The following is a 21,260-nucleotide window of genomic DNA, read 5'->3' on the forward strand; positions in this document are numbered from 1 at the left end:
CCTTTCATGTTGCCGCCCGCCTCCAATCGGCATCCAGAGGTTGCCTGCAAGTGGTCTAATCTCCATGAGGTGTCAATCACGGCCTCTGGTGGGTGCAGGAAAGTCTTTCGTAACCGCCTCTGTCTTTGGGAAGGGGAAGGGGAAAAAAAAAAAAAAAGACCGGAGGGGGGGGAACGAAGGGAGGGAGAGAGAGAGAGAGAGACAGACTCGAGTAGCAGGAGAGAAAGAGAAGGAGAGAGGGAAAGAAAGAAAAGAGAGATTTGAGTAGCAGGAGAGAGGGATAGAAAGAAGAGTGGCGAGAGAGAGAGAGAGAGAAGGAGAGAGGGATAGAAAGAAGAGTGGCGAGCGAGAGAGAGAGGAATAGAAAGAAGGGAGAAAGAGACGAGTGTAGAGAGAGAGGGAGAGTAGAATACTGTAGCAGGAGAGAGGGGAAGAAAGGACTAGAAAGAAGGGAGAGAGAGAGAGAGACGAGTGTTAGGAGAGAGGGAGGGACAGAGGGAAAGAAAGAAGAGAGAGAGAGACAGACAGGCGAGAGAGAGAGAGAGAGGAATAGAAAGAAGGGAGAAAGAGACGAGTGTAGAGAGAGAGAGAGAGAGGGAGAGTAGAATACTGTAGCAGGAGAGAGGGGAAGAGAGGACTAGAAAGAAGGGAGAGAGAGAGAGAGAGAGAGACGAGTGTTAGGAGAGAGGGAGGGACAGAGGGAAAGAAAGAAGAGAGAGAGAGACAGACAGACTCGAGTGGCAGGAGAGAGAGAGAGAGAGAGAGAGGGGGAAAGAAGAGAGAGTGTCGAATAGCAGGAGAGAGAGAGGGAGAGAGGAATAGAAAGAAGAGAGAGAGAGAGAGAGATACAGACGCGCAGCTGCTGCCGCCGCCCGAGCGCTCCGGTCTCCGTGCTGCTCCCGCTCGCCCCTTCGCCTTCTCGCCCCTTGCTCCTCGCGAGTAAAGCCCCGGAGGGCGAGGAAGGAAGCACGTGGATTGCTAAAAACGGGGCAAGATTGAAGGAGGAGGAGGAGGAGAAGAAGCAGCAGAAGGAGCCGCCTCGCTAGCTGCAACCGGGACTCGGAGCCAGCTTCCCGGCTGCCTGACTTAGGGGACCCCCCCTTCCCCCAAATCGCCGGGGCGGAGGGAGCGTAGAAGGCGGGACCCCCCCCCCCCCAACACAACCAGCGCCGGCCGTAAGGCTCTCCAATGCCATCGCGGGCGCAGAGCCGGGCAAAGCGATGGGGAAACTTCACTCCAAGCACGGTGAGTTGAGTTGCAAAGTTGCGGCGGGGAAAGGAAGGGGGGGGGGGGGGCAGGCGGCGCGGGGTGGCTGGGTGGAAAAAGGGGGGGGGGTCCCATGGCCGGATTTTTTTTTGGGGGGGGGCCGCTGGGGAGATATGGGGCTGCGGAGGGTGGGGGGGCGCTGAAGAAGCCCTGGAGAAGCTTAAGCCACGATTGGGACCTCTAACCATCATTTTTTCCCCCTTTTTTGGGGGGCTCTTGTAACCCGCCTCTCTCTCTCTCTGCTTTTTGTCCCCCCCCCTCCTCCCGCTGGATCTCCGCTAGCTGCTGCTTGCAAACCTCGAGAGAACCCCGAAGGTAAGAGGGGCTGGTTGGGAGGGGTCTCTCTCTCTCTCTCCTCCTGATTTCGGACCCTCCCCAACTTTTCCCGGCCAGGGGCTGGGAGCGCGTCCCCCCCCCCCCAAGTGGTTGCTGTGAAGGGGGAAAGGAAAAGTTTGCACGCCGCTTTCCCGAGTGGGTGGCCGGTCCCGGGGCTGCTGCTGTTTCCACACACCCCCCCCCCCACTCCCATGGAGGAGGAGGAGGAGGCTGCGGGGCGGTGGGGGGACGCTTAAAGTGGGAAGGGGGGGGCAAGGGAGGAAAAGGGGCACCCCCGCCCACTTCTCTCCCCCCCACCCCGGGTTTGCTCTGCTCCTCCAGGTGATAGCTTCGCCGTGAACGCCTCGCTGGCGCGGAAAGGGCTGGAGGAATGGCCGGTGAACCCCAAAAGCTCCGGGGGCGACGGCGACGGCGGCTTGGGAATCCCGCAAGACTGCCCCCACCGGGCGTTTGGCAAATGTTCCGGCCCCAGGGTGAGTCTCGCCGTTTCCCCCCGGCTCTCCTTCGGCCGCTCCATCCGGGCTCGGGGAGAGAAGGGGACGGGACCCCTTCGTCGCTTGCGAACGCTCGCGGGCGCCCGCTTGCAAATGGCTCGACCGGGTCGTCTTTTAAGGGCGCGTTGGGAAGAAAAGAGGGGGCGCTTTTTTCTCTCCCCCTTCCTTTTTTTGGGGGGGAGGGTGTAGGATACCTAGGGGGGTTGGGCCAAAAAGTGCTTTAGCCTGCGGGGCTCCTGGCTCTTTCTGAATGTGGGAGGCAGAGGGAGGGTCCCTGAATTGGGGTGGGGGGACACATGCCAGAATCCGCATTACTGTTGCTGGGCTTCCCCGGAGTGGGAGTTACATCTTAACTGGTGCCCATCCTGTTTGTAGCCTCAGCTGCTTCCAGTGATTCTTTCTGGCCTTTCTCCTACTCTGGTACCCTCCCACCATGGGAACTACAACTCCCATCATCCTAGACAGAGGAAAATGATTTCCTATGAGCTGTTGCTCCTTATTAAAGTTTGGTACCTTCCCATGATGGGAACTACAACTCCCATCATCCTGGACAGAGGAAAATGATTTCCTATGAGCTGCTGCTCCTTATTTAAGTTTGGTACCTTCCCTTGATGGGAACTACAACTCCCATCATCCTGGACAGAGGAAAATGATTTCCTATGAGCTGCTGCTCCTTATTTAAGTTTGGTACCTTCCCTTGATGGGAACTACAACTCCCATCATCCTAGACAGGGGAAGATGGTTTCCTATGAGCTGCTGCTCCTTATTTAAATTTGGTACCCTCCCCTGATGGGAACTATAACTCCCATCATCCTAGACAGAGGAAGATGGTTTCCTATGAGCTGCTGCTCCTTATTTAAGTTCGGTACCTTCCCCTGATGGGAACTACAACTCCCATCATCCTAGACAGGGGAAGATGGTTTCCTATGAGCTGCTGCTCCTTATTTAAGTTCGGTACCTTCCCCTGATGGGAACTACAACTCCCATCATCCTAGACAGGGGAAGATGGTTTCCTATGAGCTGCTGCTCCTTGTTAACATTCTCAACCCAGTGGTTGCCTAAATGCCTTTCCTAGGTTTTTGAATTCAATTCCCCTAGTCCCAGAGAATAAGGTCCCTGGTACAGGAGATCAGGTTAGAAGGCATCTGGAGGGCTTCCATGTTTTTTCCCCCCTGTTGTGGCTTGGTGGATATGCCCCCTTCGGTCCCTCCCTTGTGGCTTGGCTGCTCAAAGGCTCTGGAACCTTCCGAGGGTGTTTGGAGGTGGCCAGTTCCGTCGTCTTCTTTGGCCGGGACTTCTTGATGGGCCCCTGCAAAGGGGAATGGAAAGATCTCTCCTCTTCCAGATGTTGCTCTGAATCACTCATGGATCCGCTTAGTCTTGATTTGCTTGCTTGGCCTCGGTGTGCAGTGCGATTGAAACAATGATGGCTTCTAAACCTTGTTGAAGGCTGAGTTCCCATGAACGAGGGCAGCCAGTGGTTGAACCCACAACGCTGAACTAATCGTGGCTTGTGAATGCAGCCCCCAGTTGAGGCATCCTTTCTTTTCCAGGAGCCTTTAGCCTCCTCTTTTTTAGATTCTGTCCTCTGTTAGGTTCACCAATAGAAGTGGTCCTCCACTTACAATCTCAATTGAACCCTGTTGTTGAGTGAGGCGGGCGTTAAGTGAGTTTTGCTCCATTTTTACGACATCTTGCCACGGTGGTTTTAAGCGAATCCTTGCGATTGTTAAAGTTAGTGAATCTGGCTTCTCCCTGGACTTTGCTTGTCAGAAGGCTGCCAAAGGGGATCTCCAGGACGTGGCAACCATCATAAATATGAATCGGTTACCAGGCTGTCTGAATTTTGGATCACGCGACCTAAGGGGATGCTGCTACAGTGGTCGTAAGTGTGAAAAATGGTCGTCGGTCATTTCGGTGTCGTAACTTTGAACGGTCACTAAATGAATTGCTGTAAGTTGAGGACTATGCTGGATACGGTTTCCCATCATTTCCAGTGACATGCTGGCTGAGGATGACAGGAGCTTAACCCTACCCAACAGTGGATATCACGTTGGGGAAGGCTGGGGTAGTAGGACGGTTATCACAACAGTGCCAAAAATTGCCGTTTGCCTACAAAACTGAAGTAGTTAGGCTTGCAATAAGTTTTAAGTTCCTTGCTTTGATCGTACTAGAAGTTTGCAGAGTGCTTTGCAGCCGGATTACTTCGTGAGTAAACATGCCAAAATGTGCAGTGAAAATACAACCTCGTGATCAGGCAGGTATTTGTTTGAATTGCTCTCTTCCCAATTTGCAAAAAAAAATATCCAATGTGTTTTCCTGAACATCTGGAATTTACTTGGCTTTCCCCCCCTCCCTCCCCACTTTCCAAGAGAGTTAGAGAAGAGAAGAAAGGATTTTTTTAAAAAAAATAAAAATTGGAGGCACCCTTGGACTCCTGTCAAGATTGGAGAAGCGGTTGCCATCCAGATGTTGCCAAACTCGAGTTTCTGTCATCCTTTTTTTTTTTTGATAGGCGTTTTGCCTGGGACCTTTGGGAATTGAAGTTCATAAACATCTGGAGGGCTCCATATTTCCCACCCTTGCTGTAAGGTTTTCGTGCGTATGCTTTTAAGAGAGTCTGCTGGATTTTGGCGGAGGGAAAATAATGTTTTGTTTGTAACCTGATAATTGAAGGGTTATAATTTGGTCTTGTCCCTGACTGAGACACAGAGGAGGGTGGGGCTTTATTCTCCCTCCACCCCCACGCCCCCAAATGTCTGCACACATGACAAACTGAGGATTTTGAAGCAGCTTCAGAGATGTCCCTCAAAGTTTCTTGGCTTTATGTCTGTTTTTTTTTTAAAAAGCTGATATTTATTATTTGCAGCTGGAAACCATGTTACCCCAAGCTTTCTGGTCATCTGGAGACAGCTCCTACTAACACTCAGCTCAGCACACCCCTGTGGCCCTGCATAAAAGATTCCCTTGGCATTTGAAATTTAAATAAAGCATATGCCCACATGAGTCTCTTGCTTAAGGAGGGTGGGGGAAGAGTAGTGAGAATTCCTTGCCTTGTGATGTCATCATGCAAATGAGGCAAATTATGCAGATGGCTTCATTTATATGGTGCTGATGTCATCAGGGGCATGCAATATACAGTATCTTTACAGGGAGGATACATGGGATGAAGGTGTGGCTAACTGATGAGGGCTTATAAGTCCAAAATAGATCTATCTTAGTCTCCTTAGTCTCCCAATGGGCAGTAGGGAGCTTGCTGGCTGCTGGAGAAAAAAAGCCTAGAAACTAGTGGATTGGGATTTCACTGAACTAGGGCTGCAGAAAAATCTTGGTTTACGTAGGAAGAACCTGGCTAAAGAGAAATACATACATACATACGTACATACATACATACATACATACACACACATGCACGCACACACACACACATATATATTCTTTGATAACTTTAAAGATACTAGGAGCTCTTCTGCAACATATGCAAAATTGCAGAGCTGTCACTTTCATTCAGACAGTGTGGAAGTTTGGTTCTTTGCCAGACTATTCAGTTGCGGATTGTTTACGGAAGAGGCAGTGTGGCTTAGTAGTTTTAAGACGTTGGGTTGGATCCGGGTAGATATTTTTGCATATGCCTTTAGACTCCACTGGTAATCATCCAATTATTGTGCATCGTTTTATGCTTACCGGGAAGGACTGTTCCTTCCTAAGCCACACCATGAGTTTATCCGAATAATCCTTGATTAGGATTTAGCTTTCAAAATTTCCGAGGCTTCCTTTCGTTTCTGTTCTCAGAAGCTTCATCTTGATGGTGGACCATATATTTCATAGGAGGAGTCAGTGACTGGCTTCCATAACTCTCTTCAAGGTGGTTAGTAAATTAATTCCATGTCCCAAAAGTGCTTTTTTTTTTTCAAGAGTTCAACTGTACTTTCTTGGTTTCCTTTGAAGACCTTTCGCTTCTCATCCGAGAAGCTTCTTCAGTTCAGACGTTTCGCTTCTCATCCGAGAAGCTTCTTCAGTTCAGAATTGAGGAATGGGATGAGAAGCGAAATGTCTGCAAAGAAAAAACCAACAAAGTCCAGTTGCCGCTTGAAAAAAACACCATGGTTGGACAATTATGACTTGGATAACTGAGATTCTCCATAGACAATTAATCCAATGATTTTGTGTGTATGTGTGAGTGTGCATTTGCGTGTGCCGTCAAGTCAGTGGTCACTCCTGGCAGCTACCTAGACTAGTTCCCCGTGACTGTCTGGCAAGGTTTTTCAGAAATGGTTTGCCATTCTCTTAGCTACCTAGAAAGGGACGTGGTGGCTCAGTGGCTAAGACGCTGAGCTTGTCGAGCGAAAGGTCAGCAGTTCAGCGGTTCGAATCCCTAGGGCTGCGTAACAGGGTGAGCTCCCGTGACTTGTCTCAGCTTCTGCCAACCTAGCAGTTCAAAAGCACGTAAAAAATGCAAGTAGAAAAATAGGGACCACCTTTGGTGGGAAGGGAACAGCGTTGCGTGCGCCTTTGGCGTTGAGTCATGCTGGCCACATGACCACGGAGATGTCTTCAGACAGCGCTGGCTCTTTGGCTTTGAAATGGAGATGAGCACCGCCCCCTAGAGTTGGGAACGACTAGCACATATGTGCGAGGGGAACCTTTACCTTGAGGAAGCTATCTAGAGCTGACACTAAGTGACTGGCCCAAGGTCACCCAACTGGCTTTGTGCATTAGGCAGGACTAGAATTCACAGTCTCCTAGTTATTACACCCAACTGCCCCCTCCCCAAAGGTGCTTTTTTCAAAAGGCAGCTCTCCTTTCTTGATATTTTTTCTTGAAAGCGTTTCGCTTCTCATCCAAGAACTGAAGAGGTAAAGGAAAAACAACCATGAAGAAAGTCCAGTTGCCTTTTGAAAAAGCCTCTTTGAGACAACCATGACTTGGATAAGAGGTCCCCAAACTTGGCAGCTTTAAGACTTGTGGACTTCAACTCTCAGAATTCTGGGAATTGAAATCCACAAGTCTTAAAGCTGACAAGTTTAGGGACACCTGACCTGCAGTGGTGGGTTCCTCCCGGTTCGGCCCGGTTCTGCCGAACCAGTAGCGGTGACGATATGACATCACCGAACCAGTTCTGCCCTCCCGCCGCCCCCTCGCGTTATTCTTACCTTTTGTTTGGCCCCACCCCCAATCTATTGCTGCCTCCCGAGTCCCAGCTGATCAGCTAGAAGGAAAAAAAACTGTTTAAACTCTTGCCGGGGGACTTCAAAGGGCCGCCCTACAGCTGATCAGTGTTAAAAGGCAGTGTGGTGGTAGACCGGTGCCTCCAAAAACAAATGAGTAGACTGGTGCCTGCAAAAATAAATGGGTAGACCGGTGCCTCTTAAAACAAATGAGTAGACCGGTGCCCCTAAAAACAAATGAGTAGACCGGTGCCTGCAAAAACAAATGGGTAGACCGGTGCCTCTGCAAGCAGTTAAAAGCCTGGTAGACCAGTACTTCTGCTAAATCCTAAAGAATTGTCACATGACCATCAAGCCACGCCCATAAACTAAGCCACGCCCACAGAACCGGTAGTAAAAAAAATTAGAACCCACCCCTGCTGACCTGGATGATTGAGAATCCCCATAGACATTTACCTATGCAGCAGAACTGAAGAAGCTTCTTAGATGAGAAGCAAAATGTCTTCATGGAAAAAACAAAAGTCCAGCTGCCTTTTGAAAAAGCACCTTTGAGTCAACCACGGAGCTGGATGATTGAGAATCTCCAGAGACATTTCCACCCTCCTGTTTTTCCTCATCCATGATTAGTGCAACACACTAAATAGGCTGAGTTTTCACAGAGGTGATAAGCTTAAAAAACAATACCAAACCGAGATTAATTCTAATCAAGCTCAACATGGTGTTAATGGAGATGTTAGGACTTTATGGACTTGCTAAACTTGTTGAGCGAACCCAGCCTTCACGTTAGTAGACGTTCCATGTTGAGAATGTATAATTTAATTCACTATCTCGAATTTCCCTAAGCAGCCCTGGTGAGCAAATAAATCATGCGTTTTGATTTTGTAACACGGTTCCTTCGTCATGATGGGAAACCACTGCCACTGTGGTGTAGCAGGATGACTCCAGCGAGCTAGAGAAATCTCTGTGGTCATCTCTGGCTTGAGCCGTTCATAAATTAGGGACTTGCCATATCTTGATGAAATGGTATATAACCGTGATGGCAAACCTATGGCACGCATGTCACAGGTGGCACGGGGAGCCATATCAGTGGGCACCGAGCTTTGCCCTAGCTCAGCTCCAGTGTGCATGCGTGCACTAGCCAGCTGATTTTCGGGCCTTCTGGGCCCACTGGAAGTCGGGAAACGGAAATATGGGTTAAGTTTATTGTTCAATTGCCTTTTCTGGTGTTTGAAATTTCAGTCATACTGTGGGGATGGTATTAACTGAATTGCCCAATAACCCAACAGAAAGCTGGATTCCGTGGCAATTATTCTCACAGGATAGTTCAGCGTGATTACAAACCATAACTCTGTAGAAAGCACCGAGCGTCTCTGTGCAATTTTTTTGAGCTGGAGGTTTCAGTTGTCGCCAGGAGTGAGCTGTGTTGCAAAATTTCGCAGAGTTGAGTTTAAAGAGGCACCTGATGGAGCTGCTTAAGAAGAGATGATGGTCGTTTGTGTTTATTTGGGTTTGTTTGTGTTTTCTGGATTGTTCCTATCTGATGGGGCTGCTTGTATAATTGGGATCTTGGCACGCCTACGAGAATGGCTCTTGTGTTTACTCTCTACTTCCAAAAGAGAATGAGATGCTTGTGAGCAGAGACTGTAAACAGTAATAATTGAGATTGATTATGGGTGAGTCAGAAAGGCAAAATAAAGGGAATGTTCCCTTTGAATTGGACTGAATTCCTGGTGACTTCACAATCCACATTTATGTAACTTTCTTGGCCGGTATGTGGAAGTAGGTTAATACTCCTTTAATTTAGTTAATTTGGTAACTGCAAGTTGAATAGCCTACAACTCTCAGAATGCCCCAGCCAGGAAAATTGGGAATTGAAGTTCACCCATCCTAAAGTCCAGGGGTGGACTTTACTAATTCAAAAATTTTAGTAAAGGGTTGTCTGCCCGGTTGCTGGATGGGCGTGGCCATGGTGGGCGTGGCCTAGTCTGCCTCCTGCACCACAATTTTGCACTCTGCACTTACCTGCATCCAAAATGGCTCTGTGGGGACTCCTGGGAGGGGCAGGGTTGGGTGGGCGTGGCCAGTCAGGAGTGGGATTTGGGGGTTCTCTGAACTGCACCGAATCTTAGCTAGAGGTTTTCCCGAACCCCTACGAACCCCCAGCAGTGCACCCCTACTAAAGTCACCAAGATTGAGAAACATGGTTTAGGAAGTCATTTCAATGTCCTAATTGGCCTCTAACTCTGATATTATTGATGGTTTACTATCCAGGCGTTAAGCATCTCCAATCCTATATAGAGTTCAGGTAAGGTTGGCTAAGTTTAGGAGCATTTGGGGGTGTAAAAAAACTGATAAGAAGGGATATTTGGAACATGACTAGAGACAGACATATGCAAGGGCCAAAGACTGAAGAATCAGAACTGTAGAATAACAGAGACGGAAGGGACCTTGGAGGTCTTCTAGTCCAACCTCCTGCTTAGGCAGGAAACTCTATACCACTTCAGACAAACGGTTATCCAACATCTTCTTATATCTCATATCTCATTGAGTTCTAAGTTGGTTCTCTCCTTGATTAGTTTCCATCCATCAGCTTAGGGAAAAAAAGGGGGGGGGCTAGGGAAAAATCTGTATATTGCGCCCATTCGTGTACACAAAGCTAAATGAGATGGCTGGATGGATCTCATGCCTACATTTGGGGTTATTTGTCATTTGATTGTATTGGGTAAATTCTAGCAAGAGTGATATACTCAGTAAACCATGGTTTATATAGCTGCGCTCACTCATTTAGAATAGAATAGAATATTGGAATATAGAATTGAATAGAGCAGAGTAGAGTAGAATAGGATTCTGAATAGGATTCTGAATAGAATAGAATGGAATGGAATGGAATATTGGAATATTGGAATATTGGAATATTGGAAAATAGAATAGAATAGAATAGAATAGAATAGAATAGAATAGAATAGAATAGAATAGAATAGAATAGAATAGAATAGAATAGAATAGAATTCTTTATTGGCCAAGTGTGATTGAACAACACAAGGAATTTGACTTTGGTGCATACACTTTGGTGCATACACTCTCGGTGTAAAGAAAAGAAAAAGAAAAGATACGTTGGTCAAGAATCATAACACTTAATGATAATCATAGGGAAACAGTTTCTCTTTCACTCCCTTTCCAATTTAAGAGAGTCACATCAAAGGGGGGAAAATATATTCCTAATAAACCAAGATAAAAATGATCTTGGACATAACGACGGAGCTCAAATATCATAATTCTCCCCCTTCAAAATTAAAACAGCCTTCCTCTCTCTCTCTCTCTCTCTTAAAAAAAAATAACAAAAAATTCTGGAAATCAAAACGGTTTGTCGAGGAGTCCATACTTTAGAAAAAGATCCGTGGCTTCGTTTCATGTTTCAAATCTCATCTTCGTGCCTGAGAGTGAGTGTGTCTGGCCGAAAATGGGATTTTCCTGTTTTCAAGAGGGCAAAACGGAGGAACGGCGACGCTGGCGAGAGCGAAGCACCTCCGATGGCTTAAAGCCTCATCCTAAAATTTGCTTCTTCAGCAACCCGAGAGGATGAGAAAGAAGTGCTGTGCAGGCGTTTACTCTCAAGTTTGATTCGCGGAAAAGCTGCCTTTGTCTAAGCTTCTGCTGCCACCGCCACCGTTGGAGAGCCCAGAGCTGCTGAAATAGGTGGTGTTTTTATAGCCTCCTCTTTTGCCTTCCCAGAGATCTTAGGATGGTTTTTTATGGCTTTCTTTGAACTTGGCTTCGGAAACGGAGGGGGAGGAAGGGGAGGAGGGGGGGAGAGGGGAAAAGAGAGAAGCCGGGGCCCCGCTGGAGTATTAAAACTTTGTAAGGGGCTGATGCTGGCTTCAGAAGATGAGAAACACCCATGCGGCGATGATCTTTTAAAACAAAACAGAGCATTCGCCGGGGCCACCTCCTGCCAGTCTAGCCACTGGCCTTTATAGAAATCTTGGAAAAGGGCACGGCTTAGGTTTCCTGCAAGTGTGCTTCAAAACCGGGTTGAAAAGTAAACTGCAGATGTTCGGAGGGAGGGTGTGTGTGGGGGGGGTGGCTGGTAGAGATTTTTTTTCTTCCTTTCTTTTTTCTTTTTGGCCTGGGTGGTTTATTTTCTTTCTTTCAAGGCGCTGGCAAACGAGACGGGTTCCTGCTGCGGAAGCCTGGGGCTTTGCCTTTTCCTGGTTCTCGTGAAGCAGGAGGCCTTGAAAACGAAGAGAGACTGGGAAAAGCAAGCTCTGGATCGCTCCCTGGCAGGGATGAGACTCTGGGGCTCAAGTTGCTAGTCCATCGGGGGGTCGCTTTTGCTAGGGAGAGTGGTTAAAAGACAGCAGCCTTAGAAAGTAGGAGACCGTGACTTCTTGTAGGAGATGGGGAATGCTAGTTCCTTCCTGGGCACGAAAGCCAGCTGGGTGACTTTGAGCCAGCCACTAGGAGATAGGGAGTTCTAGCCCCTTCTTAGGCATGAAAACCAGCTGGGTGACTTTGAGCCAGCCACTAGGAGATGGGAAGTTCTAGTCCCTTCCTAGGCACGAAAGCCAGCTGGGTGACTTTGGGCCAGCCACTAGGAGATGTGGAATTGTAGTCCTTTTTAGGCACGAATGCCAATTGGGTGACTTTGGGCCAGCCACTAGGAGATGGGGAGTTCTAGTCCCTTTTTAGGCACAAAAACCAGCTGGGTGACTTTCAGCCAATCCATCTCTCTCAGCCTAACCCACCTGTTGTTAGGGGAAAATAGGAAGAAGGCGTATTGGATATATTCATTGCCTTGAATTATTTCTAGTTTTTAAAAATGATTACTTCTTCCCCCTCGTGGGCCCATTTTGTCCCTGCCCACCGAGCAGGAGAAGGGCAGACTGGACTCGTGAGTTCATATGAACTGCCTAAGTGGCTAGATACTGGTCCCAAACCTCTGTAAGCTGCTTTCACGATGATGGGGTGGATCATGCACCATTGGCTAAACATCGCAATAGCCCTTAGACTTATATACCGCTTCACAATAAGCGGTTTACAGTGTCAGCCTATTGCCCCCCCAAAAAATTTGGGTCCTCATTTGACCCATCTCAGAAGGATGGAAGGCTGAGTCAACCTTCAGCCAGTCAGGATTGAACTCCTGGCAGTCGGAGAACTAGCCTGCAATACTGCATTCTAACGGAAGGAAGGAAGGAAGGAAGGAAGGAAGGAAGGAAGGAAGGAAGGAAGGAAGGAAGGAAGGAAGGACTAGCAGTAGCCCTTAGATTTATATACTGCTTCACAGTGCTTTACAGCCCTCTCTAAGCGGTTTACAGAGTCAGCCTATTGCCCCCAACAATTTTCCCTTCCTCATTTTACCCACCTTGGAAGGATGGAAGGCTGAGTCAACCTTCAGCTGGTCAGTATTGAACTCCTGGCAGTCAGAAAACTAGCCTGCAATACTGCATTCTAACAGAAGGAAGGAGGGACGGAAGAAAGGAAAGAAAGGGAAGGAAGGAAGGAAAGAAAGAGAAGGAAGGCAAAGGAAGGAAGGGAAGGAAGGAAGGAAGAAAGGAAAGAAGGGAAAGGAAGGAAGGGAAAGGAAGGGAAGGAAGGAAGGAAGGAAGGAAGGAAGGAAGGAACGATGGACTAGCAGTAGCCCTTAGATTTATATACCGCTTCACAGTGCTTTAAAGCCCTCTCTAAACGGTTTACAGAGTCAGCCTATTGCCCCCCACCCCAACAATCTGGGTCCTCGTTTTACCCACCTCAGAAGGACGGAAGGCTGAGTCAACCTTGAGGCTGGTGAGATTCGAACTGCCGAACTGCAGGCAGCCGGGAGTCAGCAGAAGTAGCCTGCAGTACTGCATTCTAACCACTGCACCAGCTCGGCTCTTAAACATATTGAAACACGCATGATCGCTTCCCCTGATCATGCGGCAGTCGATAAACCGTGATGCCCTACAGATGATTTGAATGCCAGTCCTCGCCAGTCCTGCAGCCAGCATATTTCCAGGAGCAAAGGATGATGAAAGTTCTCATCCACGCCAGGCTGTCTGTCCGTCCATTCTTGCAACTAAGGCGGGACTTAATTTCTCCTCTGCCTGATTTACTTTGGCCCAGATTCCACCAAGGTGGTAACTCCGCTTTTTCCATCACGTTAACGAATGCCATTATTTTTGCTCTACCTCGCTTGCAAAAGTCAAATGGAAGGCTTTGACGCAGTGGTGAAATGTAAAATTTGTTACTAACAGTTCTGTGGGCATGGCTTGGTGGGGGTAATGTGACGGTGGGTGTGGCCAACTTTTTTTTTTACTTTTAAAAGCATTTTAAAAGGATTTTTGTTACCAGTTCTCTGAACCGCCCGCCGCTATCGCTACCGGATCGGATGATCTGGACTGAACTGGGAATATTTCACCCCTGGTTTGATGTCACCGCTAGGAAAGCCTGCCAACTTCCTCCAACTCTGATTGGCCAAGAGAATTCCAGGACTAAATGTGCTAAAAAGTAGGAAGCACATGCAGCCTTACTTTTTACCTGCGGCAGGTATTTTCAGGAGTTTACAGAGCCCTGGATGTGATTTTTGTTTGTTTGTTAAACTTGATGGTTGTGCTGCCTTCCAAAAGCTTTCTTTATCGTTGTGTCTTTATCACGATGGCTATTTGGAGTTTAAGGCAGTGTTTGTGAACCTTTTTGGCACTGAGTGCTGAAACGGGAGCGTACGCATGCGGGGGGGGGGGAGCGTCAGAAACCGGAAGAGCAGCTCCCTGGCGTGCACACACGAGTACCAGAAATCGGAAGAGCAGCTGAGCTTCTGGCTTCCGGTGTGCACATGCGTGCCGGTCACCTGGGCTTCCGGTTTCTGGTGTGCATGTATGCATGAAGACCAGCTGGCCAGAGCACATGTGCACGCTGGAATCCGGAAGAGCAATGGGCAACGGCTGGCGTGCCTGGAGAGATGGCTCTGCGTGCCACTTCCGGCACGCGTGGCATAGGTTCGCCATCACAGGTTTAAGGGATGCATCAGAGTAGTGTTTTCCGTGTTTGGCCACACTTAAAGATGTCTGGACTTCAACTCCCAGAATCCCCCAGTGTGCATGCAGGCTGAGGAATTCTGGGAGTTGATGTTCACGCATCTTTTAAGTGGCCGAGCTTCGGGAAACACTACATCAGAAGAGCCGTCCCGTTTGCTCAGAATGAAGCAAGTGGGGACCTAGTGTCTTGTGCGGCCGCTGGAAAAAATTGCCCTGGAATTCTGTATCCTTTACTTTAAAACAAAAAATAAGGTTTTAGTCCTCATGGTGGTAAATTAAAAAAAAAAGGCCTTTTGTTTTTTGCTTTAAGGTGAACAGAGGCTAGAAAGCAGAGCAGGAAATGGGCCTTTTGGGAAGTGGCAGGCTCGGATTTTATTTTGCTTCTGGCTCCATCTCATCCTTTTTTAGGAAGTGTGTAGATTTCTCACTAGCTTCTAGGCAATGCTGACCAAGGGAGGGGGGAGACATTTCCTTGGATGTCCGGAATTTCACTGGGAAATGAAATGCTTCGTCTGTTCGCATCCTTCAATGGTGCATGACCTGCGAAGGCGCCAGCCTTAAAAAAAAAGAAGGAGGGGGGGTCCTCTGACCTTACCAATTCTAAAGAGACCCCCGTCCGTTGATGAAAACATTTACAGCAAGTTTGGAAATGAATTCCGTTTGATGCCTTTCGGCACCCTGTCCTCACCTGGAGGGATCAGAGACAGTTTATAACCAACTTAACTAAGCTAGCCGTGTCCAGTTCCTGTAACGGTTATTCATATATTTTGGAGAAAGGGGGAAAATTTCCCATGGGGAAATTCTCTAGACCTGGAACATATGTGAAATCCCAGTTCCTTGAAAGCATGCAGAGTTTGTACGACAAAACCCAGGATCGAAAGTTTCCCAGTATCATGACTTCTAACTCTGGGACTCAACTCTACCCTGGGGTTTATAAATCACAAGGGTTGGGTTGGAAAATAGCTTGACCCCCTCCTCTCTGTGGCAGCCCCTCAAATATTGGAACACGGCTATCCTGTCTCCCCTGGTCCTTCTCTTCACTAGACATATCACTAAACGGTCATAAGTCACTTTTTTCGAGTGCCGTTGTAACTTCGGTCACTAAATGAACTGTTTTATGCCAAGGACTGCCTATATCCCAGGTGGTTAGATTTCCTGTCTTGGGCTAACCAGGTTTTCTCCACAACCTGACCCCGTGTTGGCTCTGAGGATATTGCCACTGGTCTCTCTCTCTCTCTCTTTCTCTCTCTCTCTCTGTGTGCCTGTGTCTGATCGGTCCAAGAGAGTTTGTGTTTGAGCTATGGTGGTTCTGCCAGAGCATAATGTGTTTCTGAGCATCTCTGCACCACCGGCTTGGGAGGATTAGGGCGCACGGAGGTTCCCATTAAAGCCTAACTCTGTGATTTCAAGATCTGTGGGAGGAAAACTCATGCTCCGGTGTTTGATCTCCGGGTGATGCTGCGCACGCCGTGAGGTACGGATTGCCACGATCAGCTTGGGAGGAAAGAGAGAGAACAAAGGGCCATCCTGCAGGAGAAATGGGACCGGGGGAGATGCTACGGATATGCTTTCATCTGCTGGGTGATGTGTGTTCGGTGGAGGAAAACTTGCACACCGTCTTCTGCTTTTCATATCTGCCGGGAGGGAGGAAGGGAGGAGGAGGAGGATACAGATACAGATAGATAAAGATTAACAGAGTTGGAAGGGATCTTGTAGGTGGGTGAAATCCAGCAGGTTCTGACAAGTTCTGGAGAACCGGTAGCGGAAATTTTGAGAAGTTTGGAGAACCGGCAAATGCTACCTCTGGCTGGTCCCAGAGTGGGGAGGGAATGGAGATTTTGTGGTATCCTTTCCCTGCCACGCCCACCAAGCCGCACCATGCCCACCAAACCACGTCCACAGAACTGGTAGTAAAAAAAATTGGATTTCACCACTACTTGTAGGTCATCTATTCCAATCCCCCTCCGCCCAAGCAGGAGACCCTACACCATTTCTGACAGATGGCAGTCCAGTCTCTTCTTGGAAGCCTCCAGTGATGAAGCTCCCAGAGCTTCCAAAGGCAACTTCTGTTCCATGGGGACAGCAAAGCTGGCTGGGGAATTCTGGGAGTTGGTCCACCAGGCTTAAAGTTGTCAAGGTTGAAGAACCCTGCTGTAAAGGAATCCCTTGCCATTTTGAGATTCATGAAAAGCGTAGTGTCAACCCAAACATGTGGGCTTTGCTTCATTCAGTCTGACTTCACTATGTCTGGATTTAGGCTTTGATCTTATCTTTTGTCCCATGCATGTGGATTCAGCATGGAGCATTGAAAGACGTCGTTTTTGTTTGGAGGCTAAATGGGCAGAAAGTATCTTACCAAAGTTTATATCTGCTTGATTCGTATAAACAAACATTTCAAGGCTACTTTTAAAAGGCTAAAAAATCTGTAGAGATTGTCAGTCATCCATCCGGGTCATGGTTGTCCCAAAGGTGCTTTATTTTTTCAGGAGGCAAGTGGATTTTCTTGTTTTTTTTTCTTTTGAAGACGTTTTGCTTCTCATCCAAAAAGCTTCTTCAGCTCTGACTGGATGGTGGGGAAGGGAAGGATTGATATTCCTTGCAGACAGCTGGTCATTTGCATCCTTTTAGAGGGTCGTTGAAGCACTTGGAGGTTTACCTGTGTCCTCAGGGTCCCACCTGAGTGATGCTCCTGGTTCCTGTAGTCTGCAGTTTTTTCCCCCTCTTGAAATCCATTCCTACTCCCACACCATTCAAAGGGTGTGCATCCCAAATTGTATAGCTAAAAGTCTGTAGAGATTCTCAGTCATCCATCCAGGTTATGGTTGCTCCAAAGGTGCTTTTTTTTCAGGAGGCAACTGGAAATTCTTGTTTTTACTTTGAAGACATTTCACTTCTCATCCAAGAAGCTAGAATAGAATAGAATAGAATAGAATAGAATAGAATAGAATAGAATAGAATAGAATAGAATAGAATAGAATAGAATAGAATAGAATAGAATAACAGAGTTGGAAGGGACCTTGGAGGTAGAGTAGAGTAGAGTAGAGTAGAGTAGAGTAGGAATAGAATAGAATAGAATAGAATAGAATAGAATAGAATAGAATAGAATAGAATAGAATAGAATAGAATAGAATAGAATAGAATAGAATAGAATAGAATAGAATAGAATAACAGAGTTGGAAGGGACCTTGGAGGTAGAGTAGAGTAGAGTAGAGTAGAGTAGAGTAGAGTAGAGTAGAGTAGAGTAGAGTAGAGTAAGAATAGAATAGAATAGAATAGAATAGAATAGAATAGAATAGAATAGAATAGAATAGAATAGAATAGAATTCTTTATTGGCCAAGTGTGATTGGACACAAGGAATTTGTCTTTGGTGCATATGCTCTCAGTGTACATAAAAAGACGATACATTCGTCAAGAATCATAAGGTACAACACTTAATGATACAGTAGTCATGGGGTACAAATAAGCTCTACTCCAACCTACTTCTACTCTACTTCTACTCCAACCCCCTGCTTAAGCAGGAAACCCTACACCACTTCAGACAAATGGTTATCTCCTTCAGCTCTGACAAGATAGTGGGATAGCCTTTGAACAGGATAGCCTTTTAAAAAGGCTACTTTTAAGATCTTTTGAAGCCATTCTTTTAATTTGCAAGGGATGGGATTTTTTTGTTTGTTTGTTTCGAATAGTCAGATTGCTAGATAAGTTTTTTTTTTTCCCCTCCTTTGAAGTTCAAGCTGCAGGGCAAAACGTCTGAATGGGACCGAATTGTGGGGTTGTTTGTCTGTTTTGTTTTAATCTTGCAATTTCACTGCATCATATGCACATTGACTTTGCATATGGCTGAACGTAGGCGAGGCCGTTTTGGGGGTATTTATTTCCATAACGAAGTCAAGTTTAAAAAGTAGGAGATCACCTGAAAGAAATTCTCAAGCAGAGCAAGAAACGAGGCACATTAAAAACAAAACCAAACCCCAAGCCTCTTTTGTGGTGGAAGAAACTTTTTCAGAAACGGCAGGGCAGACTTGGAAACGGCCTTCCCTCTTTCATCTCTCTGCAATCTGATAGGGTGGGGGGTGGGGGGGAATCTGGGATGGGCGCCAGATCCTGAGCAGATTTATATTGTGGCTTATCCTTTGAACATGCAGCAAGCTTGGAGTCTCTCTCCCCTCAAAGTCATGCCGGAGTCTGAGCATGGACAGGTGGTCCATCGGCTTTGCAAATGCTTCTTGCATTCTGTGCACCGTTTCGCGGAGAAGCTTTCGGTCAGCCGATAAATCTGAAGTAATCCCACGAGGGTCTTCTGAGACCTGCTAAACAATGTGGCACTCTAAAGGCCACGCCCCCGCCCCTTCAAGCAAAAGATAATTATTAATGCCAATAATCCCCTCTAACAAATGTGTTTAGGGGAAAGCGTTCATTAGATCTCAGAGAGACTTTCAAAGGGTTTAGCTTAATAGCACTCGCATTTAGACTTATATACCGCTTCACAGTGCTTTACAGTCCTCTCTAAGCAGTTTACAGAGTCAGCCTATTGCCCCCCCCAACAATCTGGGTCCTCATTTTACCCACCTCGGAAGGATTCGAAGGCTCAGTCAACCTTGAGCCAGTCAGGATCGAACTGCTGGCTGTGGGCAGAGTCTGACATATTGCATTCTAACCATTGTACCAACAAAGGAAGGAAAGGAAGGAAGGAAGGAAGGAAGGAAGGAAGGAAGGAAGGAAGGAATAATAGCAATAGCACTTAGACTTATATACCACTTTACAGTGCTTTACAACCCTTTCTAACCGGTTTACAGAGTCAGCCTATTGCTCCTAACAATCTGGCTCCTCATTTTACCAACCTCGGAAGAATGGAAGGCTGAGTCAACCTTGAGCCGCTCAGAATTGAACTCCTGGGGTGAGCAGTGGGTTAGCAGTACTGCATTCTAACCACTGTGCCACCACAGTGGTGGCTCAGATGTGTGGACCAGGCCACCTTCTCTCTTAGGCTGACTTGCAATCTCGGGGGGCACCAATGGATGTCTTCTTTGGGGTCCAATAACCTCTCTGGACTGTTGGATTTTTATTTGGGAGGCAGGAAGAGACCCTGTGACTTCTAGCATCATCTTTATTTACAATCCAGAGTCTGTAGATGTTCTAAATCACAAGTGGGCAACTATGACCTTTTATGTCCAAGTGACTATGGCGCAGGAATTCTGGGAGTTGAAAACCACAGGTCATGAAGGGGCCAAAGTTGCGCACCCCTATTCTAAATGCTTCCAGTTCACAGCTTTGTTGAGAAGGATGTCCACTTGCCCAGAGTTGGGAGGGAAAACTTCCTTGAGGAGAAATGTGAGTACCAACCTCCCAACATATTTTGTGGGCATTTTGTGCCTGACTGTGACCCAAAAGCAGCCATCTGGGAATAGCCAAGCTCCCTTCCTCAAACGATAGTCGTTTTGTGTTCATCCCAGGAGATGTTTTCCAAACTCCATGTGTGCCCAGAGTGGACAAATCTTGTAGAGCATGGTTGTCTTTGGAGAAAAGCCAGGATAAAATTTAACTATCTGAAGAGCCAAGCCAAGATTTGAAATCAGACAAAAAATCCAGCAACATTCTTAGGTCAGCTCCAAAGGCACAAATAAACATTTTGTGACCTCCTACCAGGCAAGGTGTACAGAAGATTAGGTAGATCAGAAGCAGGAGATAAAGGAAATGATTTGTCTTGACGTTGGCATCTATTGAGTTAGAAGGTTAGAAAGCTGGAATTATCTGCAGATGTTGCAATCAAGACGCTTCGTGATGCTAGAATAGCTTCAGAAGATCTCTAGGATTATAGGCATTAAAAAAAACCATTGTGGCTTAATTAACATGTCAATGTTGGTTTAGATAGATATATAGAATTCTTTATTTGCCAAGTATGATTGGACACACAAGGAATTTGTCTTTGGTGCATATGCTCTCAGTGAACATAAAAAGAAAAGATACGTTCATCAAGAATCATAAGGTACAACACTTAATGATAGTCATAGGGTACAAACAAGCAATCAAATCATACTAGGAAACAATCAATATAAATCGTAAGGATACAAGCAACAAGTTACAGTCATGCAGTCATAAGTGGGAGGAGATAGGTGATAGGAATGATGAGAAGATTAATAGTAATAGTAATGCAGACTTAGTGAATAGCTTGAAAGTGTTGAGGGAATTATTTGTTAAGCAGAGTGATGGCGTTCGGGAAAAAACTGTTCTTGTGTCTAGTTGTTCTGGTGTGCAGTGCTCTATAGCACCGTTTTGAGGGTAGGAGTTGAAACAATTTATGTCCAGGATGTGAAGGGTCTGTAAATATTTTCACAGCCCTGTTTTTGACTCGTGTGGTAGACAGATCCTCAATGGAAGGCAGGTTGGTAGCCATTGTTTTTTCTGCAATTCTAACTATCCTCTGAAGTCTGTGTCTGTCTTGTTGGGTTGCAGAGCCAAACCAGACAGTTATGGAGGTGCAGATAACAGACTCAATAATTCCTCTGTAGAACTGGCTCAGCAGCTCCTTGGGCAGTTTGAGCTTCCTGAGTTGATGCAGAAAGAACATTCTTTGTTGTGCTTTTTTGATGAAGATTTTGATGTTGGGTGTCCAACATTTAGGTCTTGAGATATGGTAGAACCTAGAAATTTGAAGGTCTCTACTGTTGATACTGTGTTGTCTAGTATTGTGAGAGGTAGTAGTATGGGAGGGTTTCTCCCGAAGTCCGCCACCATTTAGCACAATGTCTGAAATAACTCAACGTGCTCTTATTCTTAATGACTTATCAGCTAGTTTTCATTGTCTAGAATGATTTTCTGGTTTGCACAACTTAAGTGTTCTCCTAGATCAGTGTTTCTCAACCTTGGAAGCTTGAAGATGGGTGGACTTCAATTCCCAGAATCCCCCAGCCAGCGCTGCTGGCTGGGGGATTCTGGGAGTTGACGTCCACCCATCTTCAAGCTACCAAAGTTGAGAAACACT

The 21,260-nt window shown here is 46.8% G+C and overlaps 1 protein-coding gene across 1 annotated transcript in view; it reads left to right on the forward strand.

Annotated features, from left to right (window-relative positions):
- The first annotated feature begins 1,163 nt into the window (after nt 1-1,163).
- NKD1 (NKD inhibitor of WNT signaling pathway 1) overlaps nt 1,164-21,260 on the forward strand; it is a 77,102-nt gene continuing 57,005 nt past the window's right edge. The window contains exons 1-3 of the mRNA XM_070952893.1: nt 1,164-1,245; nt 1,549-1,581; nt 1,924-2,075. Coding sequence (XP_070808994.1) covers nt 1,221-1,245; nt 1,549-1,581; nt 1,924-2,075 — 210 coding nt within the window. The 5' untranslated portion in view covers nt 1,164-1,220. The remainder of the gene's footprint in view (nt 1,246-1,548; nt 1,582-1,923; nt 2,076-21,260) is intronic.

This window comes from Pituophis catenifer, unplaced genomic scaffold, assembly GCF_029215685.1.
Source record: "Pituophis catenifer annectens isolate HBS135680 unplaced genomic scaffold, rPitCat1.0.hap2 SCAF_13, whole genome shotgun sequence".
Classification (NCBI taxonomy): domain Eukaryota; kingdom Metazoa; phylum Chordata; class Lepidosauria; order Squamata; family Colubridae; genus Pituophis; species Pituophis catenifer.